The sequence below is a fragment of the Culex quinquefasciatus genome, chromosome 3 (assembly GCF_015732765.1).
Source record: "Culex quinquefasciatus strain JHB chromosome 3, VPISU_Cqui_1.0_pri_paternal, whole genome shotgun sequence".
Taxonomy (NCBI): Eukaryota; Metazoa; Arthropoda; class Insecta; order Diptera; family Culicidae; genus Culex; species Culex quinquefasciatus.
In genome coordinates this window covers 183,038,838-183,064,400 of record NC_051863.1, presented here as the reverse complement: position 1 = coordinate 183,064,400, position 25,563 = coordinate 183,038,838, and the positions used below count along the sequence as shown (strand labels likewise).

General features: G+C 40.0%; 2 protein-coding genes across 16 annotated transcripts in view; both read left to right on the top strand.

Annotated features, from left to right (window-relative positions):
- The window catches only part of LOC119768863 (putative cyclin-dependent serine/threonine-protein kinase DDB_G0272797/DDB_G0274007), a 46,420-nt gene extending 21,534 nt beyond the window's left edge, over positions 1-24,886 (top strand). The window contains exon 2 of the mRNA XM_038260383.1: positions 23,551-24,886. Coding sequence (XP_038116311.1) covers positions 23,808-24,311 — 504 coding nt within the window. The 5' untranslated portion in view covers positions 23,551-23,807 and the 3' untranslated portion in view covers positions 24,312-24,886. The remainder of the gene's footprint in view (positions 1-23,550) is intronic.
- LOC6035297 (calmodulin-binding transcription activator 1) overlaps positions 1-25,563 on the top strand; it is a 380,289-nt gene that overhangs the window by 197,051 nt on the left and 157,675 nt on the right. The window lies entirely within an intron of this gene.

Genomic DNA, 25,563 nt, shown 5'->3' with positions numbered 1-25,563 from the left:
TACACACAGACATTTATTCAGTTTTCGATTCTGAGTCGATATGTATACATGAAGGTGGGTCTACGACGTTTTTATACGAAGTTCATTTTTAGAGCAGGATTATAGCCTTACCTCGGTGAGGAAGGCAAAAATGTTTTGATATAGGAAAAGCAAAAAACAGACTTAATACATCATCCAGCTTAGTGTGCCAAATGTTGCTTTATTTTTTTGATCAACATTTGATCTGATTATTAATTATTAACAGAAAAAAAAATCAATTCTTCAGAAAAAAAACTACAAAGAAAATTACAATTTACTTTTGATTTAATCATTATGATTAGGCATTATTATTGAATTTTGGAATAAGCTTAAAGCAATTAATACGGAATCACATTGAACCTGATTAAAAGAACGATTGAATGACAAAAGGTAAATAATCATGATGTCGAATAGATAATAAAAGCAAACACAACATTTAGATTGGACAGTGAAGGACAGTGAAAAAATGGATTAAATTTTTCGAATACCTCACTTTTAAAAAAGTACATTCAAAAAGTACGTTCAAAGACGATTATTTGACAATTATGGTCATCAAACTATTTTAAAAAACAGTTCAGGATGGAAAGAATGGATATGCACAAGAAATATTTCAGATTTTTTTTTGTTGTTTAAAGATCATCAAATTCTTTAAAATATGTTTGAACGTAGATTTTTAATTTGTTTTCTTAAAGGATTGCTCATGATTGATAAAATGTGCAAAGTTACAAAAATATTACAGAAACAAAAAAAAAAAAAGAATTTTGAACGATTCGATAATTCATCAAAATATTAAAAAACTTTTAAATATTTACAAGTTTAAATGAATGGAAAAACTCACAAAAATATTATTTAACGATGATTTTTTATTTTCTGGTTTTTGAAAAAAATATTTTTTTTCAATGTTGAACATATTTGTAAATTTTAATAATCTCATTTTTCAAGTATTTAGAATAATTACAAAAAGATTACAGAAACAAAAAAAATGTATGAGTTTAAATTAATTTCCTCAACTTCTCATGTTTGAAAAAAAAAAAACTAATATTATCTTACAAAAATATTATTGAGATAACATTCGTTTATGTGGAAAGAATTAAAACATTATTGAATTTAAATGAATTCTAATCAAGTATTGAAAACAATACAAGCATATTTTATGCTTTTTAAAGAAAAACGTACAAAAAAGGTGAAGATTGTCCATCAGCTTAAAAATGGGTAACTTTTTAAAGTAATTGTGGTTTGGTTGAGCGTTTTAGCAGAATGCATTACTGTGAATACAAAGAGACGAGTTGTTCCTTTTAATTCCGCTATATATATAGCTATATATATATATAGCGGAATTAAAAGGAACAACTCGTCTCTTTTTAAAGTAGTTTTGTGACAAATTGTTTGACTTTTAATATGTTTATTCAGCCATTCCTCACGAAAACAGCATGGTTCGAAAACAAAGTTCTCCGATCGGGCTCAAAATTTTTCTGGGAGTTCCTTGGCCGATATAATTAGACCCGTATTTTTTCGTTTGGCCATTAGGGTGACCTACGCCGTGTTAGGGTGGTCCAAAAAATGGCAATTTTTCAGACGCAAAAGAAAGGTGATTAGTTTGGCTATTTAAGAAAAATAGTAAGATGTTGCGGACGATAACGCCGTCCCACATCAAGCGCCGCGTACGACTGCACGAGCGCCGCGACGATCGTGGAAAGAACTGCGCGCTGACAGGTCGGACGTACGTCCGCTACAGGTTCGGCAAAGCCAGACCGTGAGTAGGGAAAATTAAAACAGAATTCGTACGTGAAACAAGGTGGTTGGTTTTTTTATAAGTTTATTAGGCTCGTAGATAGTTTAGACTGCTCTGAATTTATTGTTGAATTGTAAGTACGGCATCGCAAAAACAGTATCCGTGAATATATCCAAAATGTATACTTACAGCAGGCGACGAAGTCCGCGGAAACATTGGCATTAGTTGCCGTCGATTTGGAGGTTATCTAACGTGAGTTAGTACATGCAAATTATTAAGAATACTAGCTAGTTAAAACTTAATACTAAATGAACATGCAAACTAAACTTAAAAACTATTATCACAGGCTTCGCGTGCTGGTACAGGTACAGGGTGTCGAATCAGTTGCAAACACTTGAGAAGCAGACCAATGTAAGATGAATTTGTTAAACATTGCGCATTTAATTAATAAAATTTTGCAGCTTTTAGCGTGCTATTACACCAACATCTCACCGGTGTCGTGCTCAAAAGAGCTGCACATTCTCTCGCAACATAATCTAAAAGATTGATGTCGATATGGCCCATGTACCGACCGCAGAGTGGGGATTTCACTGCCAGGCCTGCTTCTGGCCGGACACCACGGACATGGTGAACTGTGCCCACTGCCTAACCTGGTGGCACACTTGCTGCGCCGGCGTCGACGAGACAGTTCCTGTCGCGGAGCGCTCATTCACCTGTCCTCGCTGCCAAAACCCTTCGTTTACCGTTCCCAAAGGGAAGAAGCCATCCTCTAAGGCCAGCTCTGGAACGTCATCCACCTCCGACGCACGGGCGCGGAGGGCTCGCCTACGTCTGGAGAAACTCGAGGCCCAAAAGCTCCTCATGGAAAAGCATCTGGAGCAGGCACGTCGAGAGCAGCAGATTCGGCATGAGCAGGAGAAGTTGCAGCAGGAGGCGGAAATCGATCGCGCCAAACTGGAGATCGAACAAACCATCTTAGAGGAAACCTTTCGGGCACGGGAGGAAGAGCTGGACGATGAGGTCGCGGATGATCGTAGCGTCGGGTCGGAGCAAAGCAGCAAAAGCAAAGTGGAACAGTGGCAAAAGCAGCAACAGTTTGCCGCTCGAACGTCAACGCTGACCGAGCAAGGTGCGAACAATAACACTGCTGGTCAATACGACGAATCAGCCGGGCAAGACGTCCTGGGACGGGCTCTCCAAGGCATTTCGCTGGATCAGTCAACACTCGAAGTGGGATTGGGTGGAATGATCGACAGAACGTCGAGCACTTTGGGAACCATTTACGAGGTAGACCCGTATGATAACCCCGGGTACACCAACTGGCAACAAGCTGGCTCAAGCCACGGTGGCGCTTTGGCAGGTTCTGCTCACCTGACTAACTCAACGCCCTTTCCGTTTTCCAATTCCCTGTTGTACCAAAAGACCCTGACGGTCCGTCAAAGTCAATCTGGAATGGTCTACGGGAGTGTCAGCAGCTACCAAGTAAACAACGCGAGCGGTTTAAAGGCAAATGGGAACAATGGAACGACGACAGGATCGCCAGGAGTGAACCCGACGCCCAGGCCGGAATCGCTGCCTCCGTATCCACCGCCGCCTGTTCCCCCGGCACCAAGGCCGCAGCCGCCAGGACCAACGCCACGCCCACCTGGGCCGTTCCCGCGTCCGCAAGGCCCATTCCCGCGTCCGCAAGGCCCGTTCCCGCGTCCGCAAGGTCCGTTTCCGCCGGGTTTCCAACCACGACCGCCGTTCCCGTTTCCACGTCCGCCAGTGCCAAGGATTCGCCCTACTGGGCCAACACCAGCACCCGAACCAGCACCGGTGCCGCCAAACCCACAGAGGGATCCGGAGCCAGTGCCGCCAAATCCGCAGAGGAATCCGGAGCCCGCGCCGCCAGACAACGCGCCAGAATACCAACCTGAACAGGAGCAACAACCAATTCCGCCAGTATTGGGGCCTACGCCGCAACAGCTGGCCGCAAGGCATGTAATGCCGAGAGGGTTGCCCAAGTTCAGCGGTAATCCCGAGGATTGGCCACTTTTCGTCAGCTGCTACAACAACTCAACCCAGACTTGCGGCTACTCCGATGCAGAGAACTTAGCGCGGCTGCAGGACTGTCTAGAAGGACATGCGCGGGAGATGGTGGTAGGCCGCCTTCGACTTCCGGCATCCGTTCCACATGTCCTCGCCACACTCGAGACTCTGTACGGCCGCCCGGAACTATTGATCCAGACGCTGTTGCAGAAACTTCGGTCGACTCCTGGACCGAAACCGAACCGACTAGAAACTCTTATCGCGTTCGGAATGGTGGTGCAGAGCTTGAGCGATCACTTGGAGGATACGGGACAGGATGCTCATCTGAACAATCCCACGCTGCTGTTCGAGATGGTGGAAAAGTTGCCGGACAACATGAAGCTGGACTGGTCACTTTACAAAAACCGCTTTGCGGTCGTAAACGTGCTCACTTTCGCTCAATACATGAACACCCTGGTCCGGGCCGCGACGGATGTCACGCCGTACAATGTACCGAAACCTTCGGAACACCGTGATAGGCAGGAGAAAGGCGGTAAGGAGAAACACTTCTGCGGAGCACATGCCGCGGAAAAGTGTTCCTCGCCGAAAACTCCAGCGAAGAAAGTCGAGGTCAAGCAAAACAACTCCGGGGGCCCAGCCTGCCTAGTCTGCAAAGACCCGAAGCATCGGGTTAAGGATTGTCCGGAGTTCGCCAAGAAGAGTGTCGACGATCGCTGGAAAGTCATCGAACAGCACGAACTCTGTCGCTGCTGTCTCGGTGCTCACGGCCGGCGGCCCTGCAAGCTGAGCAAGCGATGTGAGGAAAATGGATGCCAGCTGAAACACCACCCTCTTCTGCACTCAAAGCCGGAAAGAAAGGATGCCAAGCAGAATAAGGAAGGAGAACAGGCTTCCGGGTCCAAGGTGGCCACCAATCACCACTTCTCAGGAAAGACCACACTGTTCCGAGTCCTGCCAGTGACGCTGCACGCCAACAATCGCTCCGTTCAAGTGTACGCCTTCTTGGACGACGGGTCCGAGAGTACGCTGATTGAAGAGGAAGTAGTCAAGCAGCTGGGAGTCGAAGGCGAACATCTTCCGCTGTGTCTACAGTGGACGGCGAATATGAAGAGGACGGAAGCAGAATCACAGAGGGTCACGTTGCAGATTTCTGGTGGAAGAAGCGGTGCGAAGCACACGATTTCCGATGTACGAACGGTCAGCAAGCTGGATCTACCGAGGCAGAGCTTACGGTATTCTACGCTAGTAGAAGCCCACCCGTACCTGAAAGGACTTCCGGTGGACGACTACGACCGGGCTACGCCGTGCATTTTGATCGGCAACGACAACGTGCATGTCACGGCGACTTTACGGATCCGAGAGGGAAACCGGGTGAGCCGGTCGCTGCGAAGACTCGTTTGGGATGGACGATCTACGGAACAAATCCGGACCGACCAGAAAAGCTTGTCCGCACCTTCAACATCTGCGAATGTCACATTGAAGACCCTCTACACGATCTCGTGGCACGTTTCTTTTCCATCGAGAGCCTGGGAATCTCTGCGGTGCCGTGTCCGGAGTCAGAAGAAGTGCAGCGCGCGAACCGAATCCTGCAAGAGACCACGTGGACAGCGTTTCGAGACGGGTCTCCTCTGGAAGTTCGACCACTTCGAGTTCCCGGACAGCTACGGGATGGCCGTACGGAGACTTCAGTGCCTCGAGCGGCGCATTCGAAGCGACCCGGTGATCGGCGAGAGCGTGCTGCGTCAAATGAACGAGTACCAAGAAAGGGGTACATCCACAAGGCCACGGAAGACGAACTTAAGGAAGCTGACCCGCGGCGCGTATGGTATCTCCCTCTCGGAGTCGCGCTCAACCCAAAGAAGCCATCGAAGGTGCGTATCTTTTGCGACGCCGCTGCCAAGGTCGACGGGATATCGTTAAACACCATGCTCCTGAAGGGTCCGGATCTTCTAACCACCCTGCCGGCAGTCCTTTTTGGCTTCCGGGAGCGGCAGATCGGCCTGTGTGCCGATATCAAGGAGATGTTCCACCAGGTGCAGATCCGGAAGGAAGATCGCCACGCGCAGCGACTGCTTTGGCGCGAGAACCCCTCGCTGGAACCGGACATCTTCTTGATGGATGTAGCCACATTTGGTTCGACGTGCTCACCCTGTTCCGCACAGTTCGTCAAGAACCTAAACGCCGCAGAGCACGCCGAGAAGTTCCCAGCCGCCGCCGAAGCCATCCAGCGTAAACACTATGTGGACGACTATCTCGACAGCGCGGACAACGAAGAGGAAGCGGTGAAATTAGCTGTGGAGGTCAAACACGTCCACTCCTTGGGCGGGTTCCACCTGCGGAACTGGTTGTCCAACTCCGAAGCGGTTCTCGCACGGGTCGGGGATAACGATTCGGCCTCGGAGAAGAATCTTCAGCTGGACAAGGGAAGCACAACGGAGCGCGTGCTCGGCCTGTATTGGAAGCAACATCAGGATGTGTTTACGTTCTCCTCCGCTCTGGACATGCACGGTGGGCACCCGACGAAGCGACAATCGTTGAGTACGGTTATGAGCACGTTCGATCCGCTGGGATTCTTGGCTCACTTCACCGTGCGCGGTAAGATCTTGATCCAAGCCCTGTGGAGAGCGAAAACGCAATGGGACCAACGGATTCCAGACAAGATGTGCGTGCGTTGGACGCAGTGGACCGACCAGTTTAAGTTTCTGGAACAGATCCGAATTCCGCGCTGCTACTTTCCACGGCGCTCGGTCAAGGACATCAAGACGCTGCAGTTGCACATTTTCGTGGACGCAAGCGAGGATGCCTTCTCCTGCGTGGCGTACTTCCGAGCGGAGTTCGAGGACGGTATCGAGGTGGCGCTGGTCGGTGGGAAATCCAAAGTGGCACCCCTCAAGGCCCTCTCCATACCCAGATTGGAGTTGATGGCCGCGGTGATTGGCGTACGGCTGATGAACACGATTATCTTCGGACACTCCTACGGATCGACAAGACCATCTTCTGGTGCGACTCCAAGACTGTGCTCGCATGGATCAACTCGGATCATCGCAACTATCGCCAGTTCGTGGCATGCCGGGTCGGTGAAATCATGTCCAAGACGATGCCGCATCAGTGGCGCTGGATTCCCTCGAAGGAGAATGTGGCGGACGACGCCACGAAATGGGGAAAAGCTTCTGTCTTTCTCCCGACAGTAGATGGTTCAAAGGCCCATGGTTTCTCTACCACCCAGAAGACCAATGGCCGGTGGACATCACGCCAAGCCTGCAAGAACCGGCCGAGGAGCTGCGAGCCTGCCTAGTGCACCGGGAAGCCGTTGCCACGCACAACGTCGAATGGGATCGCTTCTCGCAGTGGGTTCGTCTCTTGCGCACGCTCGCTCGTGTGCATCGGTTTGCTGAGAACCTACGACGCAAGCTGAAGAAGGAGCAGCTACTGAGCGGACCATTGCGACAGGAAGAATTAGCGGCAGCGGAGAACACGATCTGGCGCTGGGTGCAAAGCGATGCGTTTCCAGACGAGGTCGCAACACTCGCCGCAGCACGTGCTGATCCGGAAAAGCGGTTCAATCTAGAATCTACGAGCAAAATTCGAAAGTTATCGCCATTTATGGATGACGCCGGCGTGGTGCGCATGGAGAGCAGAATTGTTGCAGCCGATTTTGTGCCGTTCGACACTCGGTACCCCATCATCATGCCAAAGGACCACACGGCGACGAAGTTGTTGATCGACTGGTACCACCGGAAGTATCTGCACGGAAACTGCGAAACGGTGGTAAACGAGCTGAGACAACGATTTCACGTGCCAAATTTGCGGACGGCTGCCCGCAAAGCGAAGAACGACTGCCTGCTATGCCAGTTGAAAGCGAAGGTTCCGGTTGTCCCGCGGATGGCTCCACTACCTGCTGCCAGGCTGAAGGCGTTCGAGCGCCCTTTTTCGTACGTGGGAGTCGATTACTTCGGACCTGTTGCTGTGCGGGTGAACCGCACCACCGCTAAGAGATGGGTGGCGCTGTTTACATGTCTGACTACGCGGGCCGTGCACCTGGAGGTCGTCCACTCGCTCTCCGCCGAATCGTGCAAGATGTCCTTTCGACGGTTGATCGCCAGAAGAGGCGCACCTGTGGAGATCTACAGCGACTGTGGCACGAACTTCGTCGGATCCAGCAACGAGTTGCAGAAGGAGATGAAAGTCGTCGAGGAGAAGCTCGCCGAAACCTTCACCAACGCAACCACGAAGTGGGTGTTCAACCCGCCTGCCTCCCCTCACATGGGAGGCGCGTGGGAGAGACTCGTGCGTTCGGTGAAAACAGCGCTGGCAGCAATGAACACAGCGAGGCTGCCCAATGAAGAGACGCTGGCGACGCTGGTGGCAGAAGCTGAAAGCATCGTGAATTCCCGGCCGCTGACGTGGATCCCGCTGGAAGCTGAACATCAGGAAGCGCTAACACCAAACCATTTCCTGCTACTGAGCACGAGCGGCGTGGTGCAGACGCCGAAAACGTTGGCCGACTCCAAGGATGCTTGCCGTAACCAATGGAATCTGATGCGGGTAATGATCGACCTGTTTTGGCGCAGATGGGTTCGGGAGTACATGCCGGACCTGACGCGGCGGACCAAATGGCACGAGGAAGTGGATCCCATCCGAGCTGGTGATATAGTGATCATCGTGGAAGACACCGTGCGGAATGGCTGGATCCGGGGACGTGTGGCGGAAGTGGTCGTTAGCCGCGACGGTCGAGTTCGTCAGGCTGTAGTACAGACTTCAACGGGAATGCTGCGACGGCCGATCGCGAAGCTGGCGAGACTAGATGTCGAGAAGAGTGAGGCAGATCCGGTGATCCCGGAAGTACCTCACGGGTCGGGGAATGTTGCGGACGATAACGCCGTCCCACATCAAGCGCCGCGTACGACTGCACGAGCGCCGCGACGATCGTGGAAAGAACTGCGCGCTGACAGGTCGGACGTACGTCCGCTACAGGTTCGGCAAAGCCAGACCGTGAGTAGGGAAAATTAAAACAGAATTCGTACGTGAAACAAGGTGGTTGGTTTTTTTTTATAAGTTTATTAGGCTCGTAGATAGTTTAGACTGCTCTGAATTTATTGTTGAATTGTAAGTACGGCATCGCAAAAACAGTATCCGTGAATATATCCAAAATGTATACTTACAGCAGGCGACGAAGTCCGCGGAAACATTGGCATTAGTTGCCGTCGATTTGGAGGTTATCTAACGTGAGTTAGTACATGCAAATTATTAAGAATACTAGCTAGTTAAAACTTAATACTAAATGAACATGCAAACTAAACTTAAAAACTATTATCACAGGCTTCGCGTGCTGGTACAGGTACAGGGTGTCGAATCAGTTGCAAACACTTGAGAAGCAGACCAATGTAAGATGAATTTGTTAAACATTGCGCATTTAATTAATAAAATTTTGCAGCTTTTAGCGTGCTATTACACCAACATCTCACCGGTGTCGTGCTCAAAAGAGCTGCACATTCTCTCGCAACATAAGAAGTTTCAAAAATCTAGCTTAACATATGAAAAGGTCGTATGAAAACTTAAAATGCTGTTTTGAAAATAAAAACTGAGTTTTTCGACGCGCCACGCGCAAAAATGGGAAAATGACGAAAACGGGAAAAAACGACTTTTTTCACTAAAACTGCGATAACTTGAAAATTTCGATGACCTATACATGTTGGGGTACCAAAAGTTGCGTATTTCAATTACAAAAATTTTGGTACCCTAACATGTATAGGTCATCGCTAAAATTTTTAAGTTATCGCCGTTTTAGTTAAAAGTCGTTTTTTCCCGTTTTCGTAATTTTCCCATTTTTGCGCGTGGCGCGTCGAAAAACGCAGTTTTTATTTTCAAAAAATCGTATCTAAGAGTATTGAGAACATAACTTCACCATTTTTTGATATGTTATGATAAATTTTCCGAGGAATCCGATAAAAATATTTTCAGACATACGCTCTTTGGTCCCAAGACCTTCAAAACAGCATATTAAGTTTTCATACGACCTTTTCAAATGTTAAACTAGATTTTTGAAACTTCTATTTATTTTTCCTAAATAGTCAAACTAATCACCTTTCTTTTGCATCTAAGACAGCTAAAATCGGATGAAATGGCGCGGAGATATGATTTTTTGAAAAAAGTGGTTTTTACGAAAATCGACGAAAATTGCCATTTTTGGACCACCCTAACACGGCGTAGGTCACCCTAATGGCCAAACAAAATAATACGGGTTAATTATATCGGCCAAGGAACACCCAGAAAAGTTTTGAGCCCGATCGGAGAACTTTTTTTTCGAATCATGCTGTTTTCGTGGGGAATTGCTGTATTGAGGGTGGGTTGAAGGACAAAATATTGAAAGTGAAAAATAAATCGAATATGATAAAGTTCAAAGGGATAAACTTTTAAAGTGACTAACCGAACTATTTAAGAAATGTTTTTTTGAATTATCCACTAGCATAGCATAGCATAGCATAGCATTACGGTTCCGCAAAAATATTTTTTGAATTATCCACTATTCAAAAAATAACATTGGAAAAGCATGGTTTTGTCGGAAAGAAATGTTGAAATTGAAACAGCAACAATAAATTTTCTTCAAAGATCGTGATATTCAAAATTATATTGAGACTTCTACTCATAAAACTATTTAAAAACTTTTCATAATATTTTTTTCATTACTTAAGAAACAAGAATCCCGAGCAGACGGAAATCACTTTGGAATAACATTTTTTGATATTTAAAAATACTAGGCCAATAACATTTTATGTTATTAATAACAGGATTTGTTATTCGTCGTTATGATTTTTTTGTTATTGGATTGTTATAGTAATAACAGACTAATAACATTTTAAGTTATTCTTCGAACAAATCATTGTTATTATTTTTTGTTATTTTAACAACTAATCCGATCATCCCAATAACAGTTGGTGGTATTCTTCCATAACAAAAAATGTTATTCCAAAGTTGTTTTGGCTTTCAATCAATATCAGACCAATAACAAATTTTGTTATGATAACATAAACTGTTATTTAACCCTTATGCAAAAATGGATTTTTCAAGAAGAATCCATAACATTTTTTGTTATTTTAACAGTATTTGTTATTGAAATGGCATGAATTTAGTTATTACCGTCTGATCGGGATGTCTTGTTTAAGAAAATTAAAATCATTTGAATATGTTTGATTACAGTTTTTTTTCTTCTGAAATTTTAAAGAGAAATACTCCTTTTTTAAACGGAAAATTCACCCAATAATGCTGGCCACTTTCGACAGTTCGTCTCTATGATGTTTTTCCTATTCGATTTTTTTTCACTTGCGATATTTTGTTCAATCTACCTTCTACTTACTCTCATAAACATCTGCGAAGTAAAACCATTTCATAAATCTATAAAATTTAGCAATATTCCAAATAATTCGAAATATTACAGAAACAAATAATACATTATAAAAAAATTGAAAATAAATAAAACATTTTTTTAGAATTTTAATCATAAAATATCACAAAGAACTGTAAAACATGGAACAAATTACAAAAAAAAAAAGTTCTGAAAATAGTTTTTTTTTTATTTGGCTCCCATCAAACTTTTTGAAGAAATATTACACTTAACAAAAATGGGAAAATCACAGAATTATACCAAACATATTATTTAGCCATTATCGTACTTTCGACCATTCGACTTTCAGTTCATTTTCTTCCTTTTGTCCATTATCGATATTTGGTGCTTTTGGCATTGCCGTTCAAGAGCCAAACGACATGCGACACCTAGTGTTGAGTAGTAGAACAGAGCGAAGAATGTCGATTGAAATTTCCGCCCTTTGAGGTTATGTATGCGAATTCTGTGTTGTTAAATTCCAGCGTTCAAAACAACTTTTGAGCAAAAATTCGAGCTGATAGCTGATGATTGTTAACTTTTGACGCTCTATCATTTTAAACAATATTATTTTTTCAAAATTATTTTTTTCCCAATTTTTTTTATTGCGTTAATTTATAGAGGTTATTTATATGGTTTTCGACTCTTTATCATACACCCTAAAATTTTATAGAGACAACTTAAAAAAAAACCATATCACAAATTTTGAAAGCACTTTGTAAACGTAGTATTGCATCTGTTTAATATACTTTAAATATGCAAAAGGTAATTTTTAATAATTATTTTCTCATACAGATTTTTGATAACACGGAATAGAAATTATTATTTCAATAAACATGGCAACCCTGCCTTTCCTTCCATCATCAATATGTATAAATTTCCCAGCTCGTTCTAATGCAATCACAGTCCCATACCACCTCACCCCAAAGTGAGGGCTGCCCAAAAGTGATGATGAGGATGCGTTTTTGTGGCTTATTCACGCTACTATCATCAGCTGAAGTTCTAGGATTGTGGTGGGGAGCGAGGGGAGCTAAATCGAGGCAAACTTCCAAAATGGTAAAATAAATCAGTGCCCGAATTAGCCAAACCTGGGGGAGGGTGGCGGAGATTGGTCAACTGGCCGTGCGGAAATGGTTTCGGCCCGGAATTGGAACTATCATCACAAATATATACAGACACAAACAGATACGCAGACACTCGCTCAAATTTTATTGGGGCCAGAGAGGGCAACCCTGGCGTAAGGCTGCCAGACTGGGAGTCCTTTACGCATGAAGGATACGTTTTGGGGGGTGGGGTGGGGGTGGAAAATGTGTTTGCTTGCCGTGTTGGACACGTGTTTGGAAAGAAGTGGAAATTCAATTTCAAATTAAATACTCCAAATTCGATCCGTTTTTAGGCTGGTAGCCGGCGGTTGGTCTAGTGTGGAGATGAGAGGTACTTGGGGGAAGGGGGAGAGTTGAGGGAATCCGGCACTGCTAAACTATTTAATTTGGCAACAATCTGTTGGCTGATGATGAGGATTTGGCAAATGTTAAGGGGAAAGTAACCAATTGTTGATGTAGTTTTTTGAGAATGATAATTTGAAAATCAGTTAAACCAAGTCATTTGCTTTCTTGAAAATTTTAAGAATCGGTTGCTTTTATAGGATTTTAATTTGTAAAACTTCTGTAACTTATGACAAAACTCCTCAACTCAAGCAATGATTAGCTACCCTCCCCGAAATTTGCCCGTACCCCACTCGACAACCTTCCAGCAATGATCGCCTTTGACGGCATGCCCCGTTGTGGGAATTCGTCCTGTCGGATTCTCGATATAAATTTTGATTAAAAATTTATTGCCAACATTTTATAAACTAAATATTTTAAATGTGTGACCACCACCACCACCGTTGTGGGAGTAGGTGTGTGTGTGTGTGTTTAGCTCACTCTGGGGGCAATTAGTTTGTGATAAATGATTGCAATTTGTGGGAAAATTTGCTGATGGAATTTTTTGCCTGATCCACACCGGAGAAAACAGATTGGCTGCCACTCTCTAAACACACACGATGAAATATTGACTGGGACACAGCAGCTTGTTGACAATTATTATGTCGGCGGTGGCTCCCCCGATGGAAGCTAATAATTTATTAATTTACACACTGTGAATTGTCACATTTTTATTCGCTTCTTCAGCTAGTTTTTGCGAACCGTGATTGAAATTATGCAATTAGTGCTGGAGGTTTATGCGCGTTTGCGAACTTGTTTGATTTGGACTAAATAGATTAATACGTTGCTTTGTTTGCTTAATTGAAATTCAAATTTGGAACAACTTTTTTTTATTTCAGAAATCAATTAATAAAGCATTTTTGAAAAATGATAGCGAAATAATCATGCTTCCGCTCACGTTTGTGCTATTTTAGTACCTGATACGATATCAGTTCACGCGGTCTTGGTTATCCTTTGTAAGCTAACCTATTTAGGAATAATATTTGAAAATGGCCTTAAGAGCTGCAACATCCCTTTTAGCCTAATTTTGAATTTCCTCATTTGAAAAGTCCTGAAAAACTTCTATAATTTTGAAATATTTCTTCATTTTCATTTTTTCATCCGATTTCAACCGCAATTTACCGGTTCTAGCTTTTTATCAGTCACCAAGTGTTTTTATCTCAGCTTGTTACCGGTCACCTCGATGGTTGAACTCCCCTTTCCGTTGCCCTTGCCGAGGAGGTAAACAATGCCCCCGAGTGAAGATAACTTCATTTTTTCTTTACCTAAGGTGAAAACACCGTTCAGCTTGTGCGGGTAGAGGTTCCTTCTAAATTTTAACTACGTAATTAGGCGGTTTATCACCAAGGGGTGTAAATATTGCCCAATGTTTTCTAGCTGGCACGAGGCATTTATGATTAATGTGTTGACAGTGCTGTGGATTTATTTTTGCATCCGAAGTAGGACTCGGATACGGCTCAACTTGATCGATAAGAAGCCGCCCAATTTGATGGGTATCGTTGGGAAATCGAAATTTAATTCGAATGAAAAAAATGTTGAAAATGGCGCCGGTGCTTAAATGTGTGGTCTTATCGTTTTGGAAACCGGATGTTTTTATATTCCATATTTTGTTGTTTTTTTATATTTACAAGAAGAAAATATTTTTGAAATTCTGCTACAAAACTGAAATTGCTCAACTCATTTATTCCAAACTGACCATGGTAACTTTGAGGTCAATTAGATGATGAATTACATAAAGGGTAGTGATTATGAAGAAGAGACAAGGACAGTTCATTCTGATAATAATTTTGAATAATGTGCAGGGTGTAAACTACAAGTGAACAAATTGCTTAAATTTTAAGATTTAATAAAATGAATGAATAAAATAGTTTCAAACAGTTCCATTCAATAACGTCGAGTCGAAAAAAAATAAACCTTAAAAATCCGTTTTAATAATCCGTCGATTGCAACAAAGTCGACTGGATTTTGATGTTACATTGTTTTCTTTTTTCTTGTTATAATCTTCGAAAAATGTTGTTTAGAAATTGGTGTCAAAGGGTGTTTAAGCCAAATTGACGGCCTCTTGAAGTTCCGAAAAAATCGAAATAAGACTGGTTCAAAAAAATTTTAAACATTTTGTCAAATACTCAAAAATATTCAATGAAAATTTTAGAGTAGTCAGTTAACGTGAAAACTTCCATCATTGTCATGATTTTTCGTTCAAAGTTATAAATTTTGCGTCGCTTCCAATATTTTGACAAAATTCCTTCTACAGGTTGTTTAGAATAGTGCCCTAAACATGCTGATTCCTTTTGGTAACGATTATCCCATTCCTTGTCATGTTATGGAAATCGTCATTAATCAATGATTGCCAACTAGGACGTCAATGACTGTGCCACAAAATTATATTAATTTTGAAGCACAATTGATTAAGATCAAAAATTCCTTCAGTGGCTTCAAGAAGGCAACAACCGACACATGCTGATTCCTTTTGGTGCTGAAATTCGTTAAATTGAATTTAATAAAGTATATTTTGTAGTGATGATCAACGGCTTCACCTTAAAATCAATTTAAAATGCATTCCCATGTGTTGAGAACCATTTTTTGCATGTTTGAGTTTATATAAAAAAAATCTTGAATTTTTGAAAAAAAAAATTTTTCTTATTTTTTCATTTTCTTGTTTTAACATAAAATTAGAGTTTTACGACCCCATTTTAGTCAAATTTTAGTTTTTTTTGCCTTAAAAAATCATTTTTTCAGTACCGCCATTTGGACCGCCGTGTTGGATTTAAAAATTCTTAATAATTTTAGCATAGTTTAGCGGTCTAAGCTATGCTCAACAATCAAAAATTAGACAACGAAATTTTTTTTTCCTGATTTGATTATCCGAAGCGTCGATTATCCGAAGTGAAATTTTTGCGAGGCCTTCGGATAATCGAGACTGTACTGTATTGACTAAGTTTTTTTTTCTAAACAACCCAGATAAGCATTAATTTTTAGAACAGAAAGTTTCGGTTTTAAATTTTTTTTTGTAACTTTGATTAATTTATTTTCATAGTATAACAATGTTCTACAAAGTATTACAAAATGGTGTTATGAGTTTGAGAATACTAGGAAAACTCAGTTGTTGTTAATTCATTCTTTAATCTTCAACATTCTATACCCTAACACTTTTAAATACAAATAATGAAAATGTTCGATTATGGTCGTTTAAGGTAACAACAACAGAATGCAAAAGTAACTTTTTCAGAACACTTTTTGTTTAGCAAAGTGACAAAAAACGTGTGATTGTTTCAAACAAACCCTATAATTATTGCAAAAAAAAGTTGTCTGCTTACGAATTTTGTAAAACATTGAAAAACTGAAAAAACCTTTCTATGTTTCAAAAAACACAAAACTTTCCGATTTTTTGTTGTTCTAACAAAATGACTTTTCTGTCTGTCTGTCGGTTGACAAAAACTTTGAAAAATATTTGTACCAGCCTTTAGGGAATGCAATATTTATGCATTCATTGATAACTCAATTTTTATCCGAATGATACTTAAGGGATAACATACTAGTAGAAAATCACAAAATTTGATAATACAGAAAATTCAATGAATCTACTTAAAAGAAGAATTTCGATCACTCCTGAAAGTATAATGAAGATATTTTCGTGTGCATGACGGAGCCTGTTTTTTTAAAAAATAAACAGAAACTGACGATTTTTTACATGAAAAACATAAAAATATTTTTATTTAAAAAATAAACTTTTGAAAATCGGCCTTCGTCAAATTAAAAAAAATTGCGGACTTTATTCCTTTTGATTGAATAAATGTTTTGATACGTTTTGGACCAACAATCAAATAAAACAAATGTAGAGAATTTTGCATCATTATTGGCAGCTGTCCATACAAAAATGATGCATAAAAATTAAAAAATCTATGTCTTTTGACGGAATTTTTTGATCGAATTGGTGTCTTCGGCAAAGTTGTAGGTATGAATAAGGCCTACACTGAAAAAAAAATTATACACTGTAAAAAAATTGGTGATTTTTTATTTGTACTTATTTAAAAAATTAAAAACTGTGACTTTTCAAAAAAGTTACCTAAAAATGGCTATAACTTGAAAACGGTGCTCTTTATTAAAATTTCACTAGAGTACTTTTTGATTGCAAATTTGATTTTACATCGAAAAATGAAGTTAAAAAATTGTTACAAGCAATTTTTCGATTTTTTGAAAAAATCAGTATTAATTAAAAAATTCATAACTCGGTCAAAGATTTTTTGCACTACCTTAAAATTTCTGAAAAGTTAGCATTTGATGTCCTCTAAAACAAATAAAAAAAATCAAAACAGTGTTTTTTGCAAATCAAGTTTTAGTGACAAAAAGTTAAATTAAAATCACCAATTTTTTTAACGTGTATCATTTTTTTTCAGTGTAGTCCTTATTCATACCTACAACATTGCCGAAGGCACCAAATCGATCAAAAAATTTCTTCATACGCAGCAAAAAATCCGATTGTAAAATCGCATGCAAAAGCATGCACATCACCTTCCTCAAAATAAACACTTAATATTACACACTGCATGTACAATTTTTGCAAACACAAAAAAAGTTGCAACCGACGGGATTCAAACCCAGCCCCAACAGTAAGGACTGGCGCCTTAGCCCACTCGCATATATGAGCTTGACATTTCGGTCGAGTAGGTTTCCCATACTGATGGGCTACATATTTCAGGGTGTAAAATTACATAAAATTGTATAAAATAATGCAATATTTATTTTACACCCAGGCCTTTTACACACAGCTGGAGTACTACTTTTTTAGCTGTGTAAGATACAGATTTTTGAATTTTCATAAATCATTTTTGTATGGACAGCTGCCCAATTTGTATGGAAATTCATATGGATATGGATTATGCAAAATGGCTTCTTTGGACATACCGAAGGCACCAAAAAAGTTTCAATCGGATTAAAAAAATACAAAAATAAGATTGATTTCGTAGAGAACCGCTCAAAAATATTCTTGACAGGCAGGCTGAAAGCTGTTTCAAAATCGGTCGTCAGCCTTATCCACCTTAAGATTCACCCCTGGAACCCCTCTCCCGTTTTATTCCCCACGGTCAGCACTCTTCGTCATCACCACCTCTGCGAACCGCCCTGGTAGATAATTTAGATAAAGTTTTACGTGATAAAGCCCCCCTTCCTTTCCCCTCTTCCCCCCGCCAAAGTAAAGTAAACCTCGTCACATATCATCCGTTTCATCAGCAAATACGCTTTTGCTAACCCCGAAAGTCGGGTGTCTCTCTCAGTTTTGACGTGGTCACTAAACCTCAACGTCGCGTTTTGAACCGGGTCCAAGATTTTTCTTGCCAATCTGCAATAAATTAATAACGGAGCTTTTTGTTTTGTTTCTGTTTATTTGATTTGATTTTTGGCCAGACCAGACGGTATTGGATTTCGTCGTTTCAGTGCATTTCTGTGCTGAGAGTTTAGCCAAAATAAGTCGTAAACTAGTTGATCGGATTTGATGGTCCTTGCTTGCCATTTCTCGGTAGAATAAGTGCAAGGCAAAGGGAAAACTAGATTTTCCCAATAAAAGAAGAGCCAAATGTGAATTTGAATGTGTGTGTGTATTCAAGTGGATTGTCTGTACTGACCGTAACACAAACACCAGAAGGAAAAAAAAAAACTCGAAAGAAGATAAACTTTGGATTTGAGAGCTTTCTTGGGCCGATAAAATCCCGTAAAGAGAGGCCGAAAACATATGTTGCCCTCGACAATCACACACACGTTTCGAGCAAACGTGTCACAAGTGAAAGTGTTGAAAGGAGAGCAGCCGCCGCCGCCGGTTGGCCCTAAAAATGTCAATTTGTGTAAAAATAAAATCAAATAAAGTAGCCCAATCGGATCAGTGTAAATGCGCGATAAATAAAGTAATAAAATCAAAATAAATAAAGAACTCGCCAGCACACTTGTAAACGCGTGTGTCGGTGTGTGAACAAATAAACACATGGTAAATATTGGGTTGAAAAAAAAGGAAACAAGGTAAAAGTCCGAATTTTCAACATCAGCTGAGTGAAACCACACTCGCGAGAGAGGGAGTGAAACAAAACCATCACACCATCAAATGAGAGAAGTGATAAAATTTCGTGCTCACGCGATATTTTTCCCGATTTTTTTCTTTCAAAAGTAAAATCACACATTAACTCGCTCACGTTCGATAAGGGCAACCCCGATAGGGACAGAGGGAGAGAGGGGGACAGTAAAGTGTCGAAAGTAATAAATTTCTGGTTTGGCCCCCTTCTGACAGGACAGTACAAGAGGGAAGGAAAATCTGTTATTTTATTTCAGAGTGTAATGTGAATAAAGAAAAAACGCCAAAAGAGCCACAGATGAGAGCGCAAAAAGTGCGTAAATGAAATAAAGTAAAATTAATAAAAGTAAATATTGTCGGTTTGTGAGAGGATGAGGATGAGTTTTTTTTTTTGCTGATTCGGGTTTCGCAAAAAGGATTGCGAAAGGATTATTGGGCTCAGTGGAGAGGGATGTCCACGTGGAGAGGGGTCGGATGAAAAATGTGTGTTAATAAAAGCATCCCAAATGGGCTAATAAATATTGACAGGATGGAGGTCATGAAGTTTGTTTATGGTTTTTGCACATGTTTCAATATGATTGTGGTGGTTTTGTAGTTTTTCACTACAAAATAAATATCATCTCGCTTGAATGGTTTCATGTTAACTTGTTGCATTTTACACGTCATTTACATGTCGATCTTTTTTTTTTTAAATAAGGCGAATGATATATAATTTAAGTTAGAACTTAATTTTACCATTACGCGAACTTGTCACGCGATAACATCTTACCTATTAATTAAGCCATGGATCGATTGTAATTACTCATGCACGTGTGTTAGAAGGATTTAATAAAAATTATGCTCAATTTCATGTTAGGTGTCAAGAAAGAAATTTAGGAACTTAAAAAACATTCGCTTTCATTTTTTTTCGGGCCACTACAAATTAATTAAAAGTACTAACGGAACACATCAACCATAGCTTTTGCAACTAGATGTTTTTACAGACTTTTTTGTATCTTTTAAACTACGGGAACTATCGATATGATTTTTAATTCATCCCCTAAGGGACCATCCACAAACCACGTGGACACTTTTTTGGAAATCCCAACCCCCCCCCCCCTCGTGGACAACTTTTTTGTATGGAGCGTGGACAATCGCCATACCCCCCCTCCCCCAAAGTGTCCACGTGGTTTATGGATGGTCCCTAAAGTACTGTTTTCAATGTTATTTACAAAAAAGTTTGACCATTTTTACAGTCAGATTGTTGCATGATTGGGTCCGTAAGTTTGACAATTTTGGAACAAGACAACAACTTCCTTGATTGCTGTGCACCCTTAATCCATTTGAAAGTTTTCCAGCCATTTTTATCAAAATTATTTAAAAACATCAAAAAATCATATTAAAAAATGTGACCAAGCAAACACGATTTTCAGGAAATGCGGAAAGTTTGAAATATGGGAAGCATAGGCAGAATTTGTTATTAGTTATTTAAGTACATTGTTTGCCGTTTATTTGTGTTTTTTATGTCAAAAGAGCACTTTTGGACTATCTAAAATAAATAAAATATTGGGATCACTGTAAGAATTTTCGATATGTTTTCCTTCAAAATTTTGATAAATGGGCTCAAAAATTGAAATTTGGTTTTTTGGCTCCTCGCTTGACCTTGACCAGAGCCGAGAGATGAAAACTTTAAATAAAATTTGCACCAGCCGTATAAAAATGTAAAATTTTCTATCTCTTCCAAATTTTTTCCTTCAAATTTCTGATGTTGAACAATATTGTCAAAAGTCAATGTTTTTTGTAAAGATGAATGTAAAATTAGGAGTGCATTGTATAATGTTTATTTTTGTGTTTTTATCATAAAAAGTATGATTAATTTTAATTGGGGACAAAGATAGAAAATGTATGTAAATATTGGAGATATTTTGTAATCATTGGTATTAATTTTTTTTGTAATTTTTTTTATCAAAAATAGTTTTTTGAATCAGAATCGTAAAATTTTCAAATCTTCAAATCTTCAAATCTTCAAATCTTCAAATCTTCAAATCTTCAAATCTTCAAATCTTCAAACTTTCAAATCTTCAAATCTTCAAATCGTAAAATTTTCAAATCTTCAAATCTTCAAATCTTCAAACCTTCAAATCTTCAAATCTTCAAATCTTCAAATCTTCAAATCTTCGAATCTTCAAATCTTTTAAGCATAAAATTTAAAAGTGTAGATTTTAAACATCTTTTAAAAATTGAGTCTTACTTTTGATGTATTAATATCCTATTAATATCCATGGAAATCATGAATAATTTTAGAAAAATACTCTTCTTTCAGTAAAATAAAATCAATAAACATTTCTAGGTAATGGCATTCTGGGGTCATGAACTCTGAGGAATTGAATTGAATCTATAATTTTTGTGCCAAATTTGGAAAATTATAGTACAGCTCAGACTCGATTATCTGAAGCCTCGAATATGCAAAGTTTCGATTATTCGAAGTTCGATTATCCGAAGGTTTGTATAGGACTTCGGATAATCGAATCATGACAAAAAAAAACTGAGTTTTTAATTTTCTCATTTAAACATCAAATTCAAGTTTTTAGACCCCATTTTAGTTAAATTTGAATATTTAGTTGCTTTTTAAATTGTAAAATACATATTTTCAATAGAACATCACCGCCATTTTGGATTTAAAAATTCTAAATCACCTTAAAGTAGTTAATTAGTCATATTTAAGCACTTCAAACAAAAAAAGACAACGAAAAAAAAAAACTGTTCCGTGATTCGATTATCCGAAGTGATTTTTTTCCGAGGCCTTCGGATAATCGTGTCTGAACTGTATAGTATAGTTTTGCTACTTCCTCATACATTGAAATTTAATTTCTTCTACACGGAGAAAAAAGAGTTCCCAAAATCGTGAACAATTGTTCATGAAAATGGGAACCTCGAACAAAGTGTTCAAATCCCATGGTACGATTTTGAAAAACCTACCATGAAATTTGAACACTTTGTTCGTGGTTCCCATTTTCATGAACGCTTGTTCACGATTTTGGGAACTCTTTTTTCTCCGTGTAGCCCAATTCTAATTTGTAATATTCGTTAGGTTTGTGTTTTTATTTACATTTTGAAATAATTTTTAGAGAAATGAGTTTTAGACACATTTTTTATTAACCCTGAGAAAAATACACATTTTGGACAGTTTATGTGTTTATTTAGATGATCGAAAAAATAAAAAAAAATGAAATAACAAGCCTTCACCTCGACATTTGAATGAAGAAGTTTTTTAAAATGCATTTTACACATTTTTTTTGATTAGTTTTAAAAATTGTTCAACAAAACAAAAATTGTAGTTAAAAAATACTTTGTACGGTACTGTACATAAAAGTTTTGCAAAAATTCCAAAAAATTGCAGTAAAAGAACTTTGTATGATATTTTAGCTTCATACATGACCCAAAAATCGATGTTTCTTGAACTAGTTTAAATTTTTCGTATTCGGTCATAAGAATTATTTTCCCATCAATACCTATTTTTTGAAAATTCAGGCCTTGAGGTTGAATTGTTTTTTGCAAATTACACCTGAATATCCATTGAATTTTTGATTTTTTTTTAAAATAAACATTGCCTTTGGATTTTTTAAATATCCACATTTCTTTAAAAACTAGAAAGATTAATAAATATTTTTTTGAATAACGGAAAAATTATTGAAAATTTAATTTATTGAGGTTTTGCAGCGCGACTGTGTTTCAAATGAAGGTGGCGCCAAAATGAGGTTTCTTGCCAAAAATCGTATTCCTTTCTGCTGGATTGAAGAACAAAATCGCCCATTTCTCATGATTTCCTGCATCAATCTTTATGAAACTGGTTGCAAAAGACGAGAAAAAACGTTAGCTTTAAAATAATGAACATCAATTTTCGGGCGCGCAAAAATTTGTGAAAATTTTCTTTAAAAAACATGTTTTGGAACATTTTTTCAAAAAATCATAGGTTTACGCTATTTGTTCATAGGTGGCGACATGTGTCTTTTAGTTTTGCTGCAAATCCTCTATTTCTAAAAACAATTGCCTTTCAAGAGCCAAACGACATGCGACACCTAGTGTTGAGTAGCAGAACAGAGCGAAGAATGTCGATTGAAATTTCCGCCCTTTGAGGTTATGTATACGAATTCTGTTTTGTTAAATTTCAGCGTTCAAAATAACTTTTGAGCAAAAATTCGAGCTGGTACTTTGTTAACTTTTGATCCTCTATCATTTAAACAATATTATTTTTTCAAAAATTATTTTTTTTTCCAATTTTTTTTTATTGCGTTAATTTATAGAGGGCAAAAAGTTTACACTCGTACTACTTCAATTTTTTCTCAATAGTTGTTCTAAGAGCTCAATTTTAAATTTGCATTCCTATGTAACCGAACAGCGAAAATTTGAATCGTCATTCTTCGATCCTTTGCGCCATCTGTCGGAATTATGGAGCTTTTAATCGCGAATATATATGTCATCATAGCATTTTGAGTAACAGAGCCGGCATTTGAAGTAGAATTTGTATCTCATTATTCGTGACTTCAAGCAATTTCTGAACATGCAAATTGCATGATGTTATGTCAGGTTCATCACACTAAAACAAACAAACTTTTTCATTTTGCAACACTAACCTGTAATTAATGCCCGTCCGGTGGTCAATTGACAAGTATTCAACTATTTTGATGTTGACTTAAGATTTGAATTGTGCGATTGAAGTGAAACAACCTTTCTGAGGGTTGGTATTGTTATTAAGCGATCACGGAAGGGTTTCCTCATATTAGTTTGTTAGTTCAATTAGAACAAAAAAAAGTGATACATTGAGTGTTCAGTAGAATCACCGAAAATTGCTCTGTTTATCCCCGTCTAGAGTAGTGTGTCAACGAATGTGTTTAAATTAAGCCACGGAACAAAAATGACGTTACCCTTAAATCGCGAGGGAATCGGAAGTGGCCACGACAACAATAGGCCAATTAATGGGCCCAAAATTGGACAGCGCGTTTTCGTCGTCCTCACCGGAAGTGTGATTTATTCGAGTGCAAAGTGAAAAAAGAGTATTAATCAGGTGGCTCATTATTGGCCATCACAGTGCTAGAAAAACGCTCGCCGTCGATTGTGTGACAAGCAATGGCCGATTATCGGCATCTGCCGCCACATCACCAGGCCCGGGGTGGCATGTACCACCCGTTGGCCAGCCACGGCGGAATGTTGTACCCTCCCCAACCGGCCCACGCCGGCTCCACCATGGGACTGCAACAGCAGCAGCAGCAACAGCAGCAACAATCCCAACAGCGACAACAGTCCCATCAACCGATGAATCCTCACTCCCACCAACAACAGCAGCAACAGCAACAACAGGCCCTAGGCCATCATCAGGGGCCACCGATTCCACCGCCGTTACCTCCGAACATGTTGCAACAGCAGCAGCAGCAGCAACAACAAAATCATCAACACCAGCAGCAACTCCTCAACCATTCGCACCATCCCCACCATCACTCGTTACACGCGGCCCACCACCACATGTTGACGCGGCACTACCTCGGGATGCACGCGGCCGCGGCCGCCGCCGGCCATCCCCGGTTGCACGGACTCAACATGACCGCCAGCATGCCGTTGAACGCAAGTAAGTGACAGGGGGGTTGTTCTCCGAAAAGGTCATCTCAACTGTCAATGCATCTAGTTGATGTTTCAACCAGAATTTCCTTGTACTGGGTTTGTTTAAAAACTTTTTAGTACTAATTATAAATAAATATTACAACTTGATAAGATCTACTACAAATAACGCTAGGTGTTTTATGAGTCGTTGTCAGGACAGAGTTGTGGCACACTTCCATAATACATGATAAATGATCCCTTCCAACCGAATCCCTTTCCAGTAGGATTTGTTTGAAATGTTAAGCGGCCAACCAGCAACAAAAATAAAATATAAAAAAAACGTCGCATTTCCCATCAACACCAGATAACGAAATCCACCTTGAAAAATTGGCCTCTTTCGGGGCGATAAATCACTTTAATTTCCACTAAATTATAAAGCGAAAAGCAAAACCTTCCCTCGCCCTACCTCTTCTTCACCCCTCCTCCAAACTACTACCGTTTGGTGGTGGCGATGATAATACACTAAAACCACCATCCCTGTTTGTACTCGGTGAGCTCCCCTCCCCCCTCCAAAGCTGGAACACATTTGCCCCTAACTAACTTACCATCACCAACCAGGCAAAAAAAAAAATAGAACTGGCCAGACCCGCGCGAGCAGACTTATTTTCATCAGATAAAAAGTAATTAATTTCATAAATGTAATTTGTTAAACAAAATTTTCCACCCGGCGTCGCTGGGCAGCTGGTTGTGTGCTGCTCCAGAAGGAAAAGGTGCTTTTTCCACAAAACACACACACACACACAAACACACACTGCTCGTGGAGTTTTTCCAACCGAAAGAAAAGCATAACGAAAAAAAATCCCCGGAAAATGGCGAGAAAAACTGAAACGGTGAGAAGCGTACAGTTTTGCAAACAAAACTATAGGCCCTTCCCGGGGTGGAAAATGCAGCCTTGCTTTTGGAAAGCAACACATCTATCTCGTAAGGGTTTGTGTGTGTGTTGGTGTGGTGGGAAACCGAAAATGAAAAGCCAAAAACCGTTTTACACTTGCTGGTAGTAGAACGTGGAAGCTCGTTTTAGGGAGTTTGGTGTTCCTACACATTAAAAAAAATCATGATAATATTACATCTGGTAATGGGTATCTTGAATGTCAGAAAGAATATGTATTTTTACCTCTTGAAATGTGTAATTTTGCCACTTTTCTGGTGTAATGTCACTTTTTCAGTATAAATTAAGGTCAAATTAAAACATTAAAGAGGCAATATTTAACCATCTCAAAATACACCT